The 8,458-nt window shown below is 39.7% G+C and overlaps 1 protein-coding gene across 2 annotated transcripts in view; it reads right to left on the bottom strand.

Annotated features, from left to right (window-relative positions):
• The window catches only part of LOC132862769 (NACHT, LRR and PYD domains-containing protein 3-like), a 9,060-nt gene extending 1,594 nt beyond the window's left edge, over positions 1 to 7,466 (bottom strand). The window contains exons 1-8 of one of the 2 annotated variants that reach the window (XM_060894994.1): positions 7,402 to 7,466; positions 7,156 to 7,203; positions 6,492 to 6,563; positions 6,135 to 6,195; positions 5,628 to 5,832; positions 3,292 to 5,074; positions 2,096 to 2,269; positions 1,634 to 1,807 (exon numbers count right to left, since the gene is read on the bottom strand). In XM_060894994.1, coding sequence (XP_060750977.1) covers positions 1,634 to 1,807; positions 2,096 to 2,269; positions 3,292 to 5,074; positions 5,628 to 5,832; positions 6,135 to 6,195; positions 6,492 to 6,563; positions 7,156 to 7,187 — 2,501 coding nt within the window. In that variant the 5' untranslated portion in view covers positions 7,188 to 7,203; positions 7,402 to 7,466. Of the gene's footprint in view, positions 1 to 1,633; positions 1,808 to 2,095; positions 2,270 to 3,291; positions 5,075 to 5,627; positions 5,833 to 6,134; positions 6,196 to 6,491; positions 6,564 to 7,155; positions 7,204 to 7,401 lie in introns of those variants that run through there. The other variant, XM_060894995.1, reaches the window with a different exon arrangement.
• Positions 7,467 to 8,458: the final 992 nt, after the last annotated feature.

The raw sequence follows: 8,458 nt of genomic DNA, 5'->3' as shown, positions 1-8,458 counted from the left end.
TCTTGAGATGACAAGGAATTGTACAAATACTTAAGTGAAATAAGATCTCTGATATGATCACAGGATCTTGACATGGGAATGCACCTCAAGGGATATAGTGAAGTTAAGATGTAGTTTTCCTGGGATTTTGTTTGAAGAAATTAATTGGCATCCATTATGGCCACCAGACATGAAGTTACCCATACAAGTATTGCAGAGGGAGTAGAAAAGTCTGTGACCTCACTGATTAATGTGTGTGAGAGGTTTTAGAGGAACATTACAAGAGGACCTTTCTCTGGAAGGAACTGCCCACTGTATTAGACACTTTATTTTCAGAAGAACCCTGCTTGGCTTGTCTGCCAAGTATGTTTAAGGGCATTATGACAGACCAGAACAGGACTATTCACAGGCATAGTAGACTACAGAGCTTGCAAAGGTCATCAGTGCAGCAGATTTTACAGACTCACATGATAAAAAACATGTATTAAAGTCCTGGCACTACTCATGAACCCATGAGGGGACAGGTGTGGACAGGTGTGGACAGGAGACCAACACACACCACAGGAGGGGAAAAGTAGGGCTTGTCTAAGTCATCCGTACAATAGGGCTCATGAAAGTCATCAACAGGGCAGAAACCGTGGAGTTTGACAACAGAACATGAGAGATCGAGGTCATTGGCTGTACAGTACAAGCAGCTAGAAGGCTGAAGTCTGTGAAGGAATTTGGTGTCTGACTGAAGCACATAAACACCTGAAGCCCACATGCACCAAGAGAGGAAGTAAGGACACAATCACAGTGTTTGAATTACTGCTTCTTGTTGATTAAAATAAGTATTTGTTCGGTCTACTACGGTGGCCGGGAAGTGCAAAACACTAACAAATCAGAAAACAAATGAACAAATCTGAAAACACAACGACAAGTCAGACAACCCAGAAACAGTAGTGTATCGTTTTTGAATGTAAACTTACCGATCATTGGACAAGACACCGGTCATTAAAGATATACAGGTGAATGAAAGGTGTCTCGTCCGATGATGGTAAGTTTCCATTCACAAACTATACCAACCTCTTCCGGGTTGTCTGACTTGTTCATGTGTTTTTGGTGACTTCCCAGCCACCGTAGTCTACCAATCAAACTACAGTCAGGTAATCTTGTTTTTCTTAACAATCTTAATCCCTGTCAAAATAAACCCTAAATGCATAAAGAAAACCTTGACCTTCTGTGACAGGGATCTTTTCATAACCTATGTATAGAAAAGATGACATTTTCTGGTGCCCAGGTATAAGTTCATACTTTCAAAGGATGAGAAAAAAGTATAAATTAGAGGCGTCTAATCTGCACTCAGTACAGGTTTCTACAACTAGAAGGACTTTAGAGAGAGACATTGATTATTTTTATTTGAGCTTTTCCCATAATCATCACCAGAGTCCATAGAGGTCAGGGATCAGGCAGATAGAGTCAACAAACACAAAACTAAACGTACAAAACCAGGAACAGGGTCAAAACCAAGTATACAATAATCCAGGAACAGAAACCAGAAAAATAAAAAATAAATATGTAAAATAATAAACAGAATAAATACAGTACACATTCTCTCATTCTGCTGGGTGTCTGTGTTCAGTATCTACATAAAGAGATGAAGTGATGATCTGACCTCAGTATCTCCAGTGTACAGTGAGGATCCTCCAGTCCATCAGAGAGCAGCTTCACTCCTGAATCCTGCAGGTTATTGACACTCAGGTCCAGTTCTGTCAGTCTGGAGGAGTTTGATCTGAGGACCGAGGACAGAACTCTACAGCTTTCCTCCGTCAGATTACACTCACACAGACTGGGACAGAAATGATGATGTATCAAAATACTTGCAACTCACACAGACACACATCATGTAGCTGATGTTGCTCTCATTTTGTTTCTTTTTGACAGTGCTATTTTAATTGGTATCAGGAGTTCATTATAGTATAAATGTGATAACTTTTTCTTTCTAATCTAACAGAATCTCACTGCTTTCTGGATTCCTTCATCAGAAAAATCCAATCAACCAAAAGTAGCTTTTAAACGTCAGCAATGTCCTTATTCTTCCTGCATGCATTTGTGTGTGATAAAGTGATGATCTGACCTCAGTATCTCCAGCGTACAGTGTGGACTCTCCAGTCCAGCAGAGAGCAGCTTCACTCCTGAATCCTGCAGGTTGTTGTTACTCAGGTCCAGTTCCCTCAGACTGGAGGAGTTTGAGCTGAGGACTGAGGACAGAACTCTACAGCTTTCCTGTGTTAGATGACACCCAAACAACCTACAGGAGAAAACCTCAGTCATCTGTTTCAGTAACAAAAGTATTTAGAATAAAAACTACACAAAATGTTTGTGAATATTTAAAAATGAAGTTTTGTGGCCAGATAGAAATGAGCTGGAGTTGGAGGACGAGTACCAGGATAATTTATCATCTGATATCACAATGGTCATTTGTCCATAATGGTCATCAGGAAGCAGCCGTACACCAGAGCTTTTGTGGAATCAAGCAGTTTCTAAACTCAACACTGATCTCATGTCACAAATGGGTTAATAGAGCATCTCAGAAGGTCACAAAGTTTCTCGCCTGTGGTGCCAGAAGCCTACACCAAAAAGCTGTAGAATCCCCAGAGGACTATGGCAATGCCAGGACCTCCCTTTTGGTTTCTAGGTGCCCCAGAAATGTTTTAGTATTTGAGGAATGTAATGGCTGTCATTGCTGCCAACTGTGAATCACTAAGACAGCTGGGTGAAGCATGCAGCGCCTTTGACAAAGGAACCAGGGTAAAGGCAGTGTGAGCAGTCGTCTGGGTGAAGACTGATCAGGATTTTTATTCAACTCAAACCCACAGAGATGTGTACGGTGGCATCAACACAAGGGACATGAACCTCTGCGTGAACATCACTGCAACTCTTCACCCTGCAGGTTGAGCATTGTTCGGAATACTCAGATCAGATCCGACTGCCTCTGAGTGGTTTGTATTTAGACCTTTCATGTGGGTGTTACTTCCACTGGAGTGCTGGTTCAGCACATTCAGCAAAGCAAACACAACCATTAAAACAATGGTGACACTGAATTGAGTGCTGAACCTTCATAGCTTCACAGTGACTACTTCACAAGCTCTAACCAGGAGACCTGCTCGTCATTGTCATGCTTCTCACATCTAGCTTTCTGGCTGCAGTGTGACATTAAAACCTTATAAAGTTCACTTATCTATTGTGCATTAATATTTTAAAGGATAATATCATTGTGTATACTATTACATTTCAAACCCTTTAATAATAAATTTATAAAAATCTACTCACAAGGCTTTTTTAGATGCTTTTACCACCAACAGCAGTTTCAGAAGACATTCCTCAGAGCGATCATATTTCTTTAAATCAAACTCGTCCAGCTCACGTTCTGAGTTGAGCATGAGAAACACCAGAGCTGACCACTGAGCAGGAGAAAGTCTGGTTCCACTGAGACGACTGTTACCTCCTCTGTTCAGGTACGTTTGGACTTCTTGCTCTAGAGAATAATCATTCAGTTCATTCAGACACTGAAACAGATTGATGGATTTCTCTGGAAAGGGATTCTTTTTTATCTTTTCCTTGATGTACTTGACTATTTCCTCTTTGTTGTGAGAGCTACTTCCTGTCTGGGACAGGAGGTCTCGTAAGAGAATCTGATTGGACTCCAGTGAGAGACCCATAAGGAAGCGGAGGAACAGGTCTAGATGTCCATTCTCACTGTGTAAGGCCTTGTCCACTGCGCACTTCAGGAACGCAGACATAGGTTGCTTTCTTAAGAGAGGTAACATTCCCGGGTTTTGATCCCTTAGAAGATTTCTGTTTTTCAAGACAAATGAGAGAAATGCATATAAAGCAGCCAGAAACTCCTGAACACTCAGATGTACGAAGCTGAACACCTTCCCCAGGTGAAGCCCAAACTCCTCTCTGAAGATCTGGGTACACACTCCTGAGTACACTGACACTTCTCTGACATCAATGCCACACTCTCTCAGGTCTTCCTCATAGAAGATCAGGTTTCCTTTCTCCAGCTGGTGGAAAGCCAGTTTTCCCAGTGCCATGATACTCTCTCTGGTCTGCTGAGGATCAGGGTCATGTTTCTGATGGTACTTTTGGTCCTTGTGTTTGATCTGAAAGATCAGGAAGTGTGTGTACATTTGAGTCAGAGTCTTGGGGATCTCTCCACCCTCTGCTTCACCCAACATTCTCTCTAGAACAGTGGCTGAGATCCAGCAGAAGACTGGGATGTGGCACATGATGTAGAGGCTTCTTGAAGACTTCAGGTGTCTGATGATTTTATTGGCCAGTCTCTGATCACTGATCCTCTTCCTGAAGTACTCCTCTTTCTGAGGATCACTGAAGCCTCGTACCTCTGTTACCTGGTCTACACACTCAGGAGGGATCTGATTGGCTGCTGCTGGTCGAGAGGTTATCCAGAGGAGAGCAGAAGGAAGCAGATTCCCCTTGATGAGGTTCGTCAGCAGCACATCCACTGAGGCCGACTCTGTCACATCACACAATATCTCATTCTTCTGGAAATTTAGAGGAAGTCGACACTCATCCAGACCATCAAAGATGAACAAGACTTTATAAGCAGTGGAGTCTATTAAGTATAATTCTTTAATTTGTGGGAAAAAGTGATGAAGAAGTTTCATCAGACTGAGATTTTTCTCCTTCATCAGATTCAGCTCTCTAAAGGGAAGTGGAAACATGAAGGTGACGTCCTGATTTACTTCTCCTTCAGCCCAGTCCAGGATGAACTTCTGCACAGAGACTGTTTTTCCAATTCCAGCAACTCCTTTAGTCAGCACAGTTCTGATGGACTTGTCTTTAAAGATCTCATTACATTTGATGGGTTTCTCCTGTGTTGCTGGTCTCCTGGACGCTGCCTCAATCTGTCTCACCTCATGTTCATTATTGACGTCTCCACTCCAACCCTCTGTGATGTAGAGCTCAGTGTAGATCTCATTCAGAAGTGCTGAGCTTCCATGCTGTGAGATTCCTTCATTAATTCTTTTACATTTCTCCACAAGTTTGGATTTGAGTTTGTCCTGATGCAGAGGCAGCAGCCCTAACTCTAACAAAACAGAAGCATGTGGTGATAAATAACTTGTCATAAAAACAATCATATATCATGTGTCACTTTCATATATCTAATGATATAAACTTCTGCTCCAGGACCCCATGATGTCATGCTCCTGAGCACTGAGCTGCTCCTTCCTCCTTCCTACACACATCAGCCTGGGATCTAAGTAATGGCCTCCACCCGACTGCACAGACACTTTAATCAGTAATGGTGCACATGTCTGTTTATTGCACTGTTGTATGTCCTATAGGTCCAGAAGGAATGTGTTACCTCTGTGTCACACTGTATATGTCTGTAATGACAATAAACTTGTACTTGATATGAACTAGAGCCACACTGTTAAGTGTTTTTGGAAATCTGGAGTACATTTAAAACAAGATTTTACTGTAAAAATGATAGTGAGCAAGTTTGTTAAAACAAAGCAGTGATGTGCAGCTGCACTAGTGCGAGAGCAGCTGTTATAGAGAACTAATCAACACCAAGTCCAGATCTCAGCAATGCCCTGGTGTGAAGTTACAGTGTGAGAATAATGACATGTCCTTACTGCTGTGCAGTGTGTTAGCCAGATCTGTGTGGTTCATGTTCTCCAGGACGTGCAGTGTGATCTTCAGCACTCCTTCACTGACACTGTGATGAACCTCCTCTTCCTCCAGCTCCCTCGCAGTGCATGCTGGGTAATCTGGACTCAGAAGCTTCTTAAACCTTTTTAATTCATTCCTAAACAGAGTGATGACTGTGTGCTCAAGATCCTGATTAAGAAAATATAAAGTAAATCATTCTAACATTAAAGAACGTCTTGTCCATAAAATTTCATTTTGTCTGATTACATATTAAAAATAAATGCTAACTTAAAATTAAATGCAATATTTAAAACAGCAAGTGGATTGAAGTGTAGCCCTTTATCATGGTGTATAGAATTTGGTTAACTTGTTTATATAATATTATTATTATTATTATTATTATTAATAATAATAATAATAATAATAATAATAATAATATAATAAGCAGAAGAGGTTTAAACATAATATGTAAAATATATATAAATAAATACCTTGAATATTACATCCAGCTGCTTGCAGGTGATTTTTAAAGTCTCAGTTGTGCTTCGTGTCCTGTGGAGACAAACACAGAGTTAAACTGAAAGAACATGTAACTAGAGCAGATCTTCAGCTAGATCAGAGTCTGTGATCATCCTGGGATTAAGGCAGTAAAATCATTGCAATGCATTTTAGAATTTCCTGATATATAAAAGGGCAATTAATTAAGATACGTTATGAATTATAGATTATTTCACTTCTAAGGCAGTTGGAACAGATGAATCAAATGTTTTCATTTCTTTAACTCAGTTTAATTTTTCATAAATTCATAATGAGCTGATTGAGGAACAATAGGCCAAAACTACACTGACCTCAGATCAGTAGAACCGTCTCTGAAGTTCATAGGAAATCCCATTGAATGGTGACTTTTGATGGAAAAAACACTGGGATAATAAACAATTTTATTTAATATGATTTCATTGTAAATCATAAACTCCATGACACACTTAGAGACTTGGCCAATGTAAATTTTTAGCTTTCTAGTAAGAAATATGGGTTGGGTCAGAGGTTAGGAAGAGGGGTTAGTGTTTAGGGTTAGTGTTTAGGGTTAGTGTTAGCATTTAGGGTTATTGTTAGTGTTTAGGGTTAGTGTTTAGGGTTAGTGTTTCGGGTTAGGGTTTAGTGTTTTGGGTTAGAGTTTAGGGTTAGGGTTTAGTGTTTAGGGTTAGTGTTTAGGGTTAGGGTTTAGTGTTTAGGGTTAGTGTTTAGGGTTAGTGTTTAGGGTTAGGGTTAGTGTTTAGGGTTAGTGTTTAGGGTTAGTGATATTGGATCTCTGGTCAATCCTCATACACACACAGCTGTGATTAGGTTCTAATCACTGACCCTGAATCAACCAGAAACACCAACACCCACAATATAAGTCTGTTTATTGTGCATGTTCTTATCCCATAATTCCTTTCACCTCTTTTTCAGTAACCAATCATAACATTTATTATTTAAGCTTTTACATGAACATTTATATATTTATTTTCTTACCCCTCATTTTTCTGTTTTCCAGAAACACTCATTTTGGAGGTCGTTTTCCTCCAGATTAGTTTCACGCACACACACACACACACACACGCACACACAAACATAAATAATGCAGGATGTTAAGTATTTAAAAATATTCTTATCATCATAAATAAGTAAATTGTCTTCATTAAAATCCGACTGAACTCTTCATTATTTACTGCAGATTCACAGACGTCTTATATTGTAGATCTGCTTTAAAATACTTACTGTGTTCTTTAGGTTTAATGTTCGTCTTGTCACAAAGTGAAACTGCTGAGGTTTTCTCCAACAGGTCTGACTGGTTTAATCACACTAACATTAGTTCAGCTCTCAGTAATGTTGACTTGTCAACACAATCTGCACACATTCAGAGTTAAAACATCCTGTAGCTTTAGATTTAACTGTAAAACAAATCTGTTTATCGCAGTATAAAACGTGCTGTCTGGTTTTTACCCCGATTTATTTATTTTGTGCCATATTCTTTTAATAGCAATTGTTTACAAAAATAATTAAAACTATAATATTGTTGTGGGTTCAGCTGAAAAGTGCTTGAGGTGTTTCATAGATAGAATTAAATGAATGAAATAAATATACTGAAACATGAATAAATGCTTATATGTGGTGGTCTCACCTGATTTTAGGGAAATTTTTAATGCATTAATAATCTATAAATACTGGAGATGAGTCATTGAAGCTGGAACACTGAGTGTAGATATAAACACAGCACCTTCAACAACAAGGTTCAGAAAACAATAAGCAGTAGTGGAGAACAAGGCATGACACCAATTTGGGAATGTTTAACAGTCTTCATTTAGTAGCTCCAGGTCCACTGGTATAACCAATCTTCCATCCATCTCTGTGTTTAGTGTTCATTTATAAGCAGGTTGTAACACGGTGTTAGGATGTGCTCAGCTACCCTGTACAGTTAGCTATGTAAGTCCACACAATTCCTTTTTATGATTTTATTTACTGCAGTCTTACTGTAGATACAAGCTAAACCTGGCAGAACATGACGTAATGAGGGACAGGTCAGGGACAGATGTCACGGCTGTCATGTGACGCTCCAGAGACTTATCACATTTAAGAAAAGAAATAGGGAGGCAGGAGTGATGGAGAACCCTCTGCTAGTTACTCCTGTTACCAGAAAGTGTTCAAGGCATCTGCCAAGTACTATGGCTTGTGTACGTGTCTGCTCTTTGTACCCGTGGTCCTTTAAAGCTCAAACTGATCTCCATAAACACAGAGAATGCCATTATATGAGATTACTGAAGGTAGTTAAAGATTT

This window comes from Tachysurus vachellii, chromosome 19, assembly GCF_030014155.1.
Source record: "Tachysurus vachellii isolate PV-2020 chromosome 19, HZAU_Pvac_v1, whole genome shotgun sequence".
In the NCBI taxonomy this organism is placed as follows: Eukaryota; Metazoa; Chordata; class Actinopteri; order Siluriformes; family Bagridae; genus Tachysurus; species Tachysurus vachellii.
Note: the sequence above shows the minus strand (reverse complement) of the source record. Positions and strands in the feature narration are given on the sequence as shown.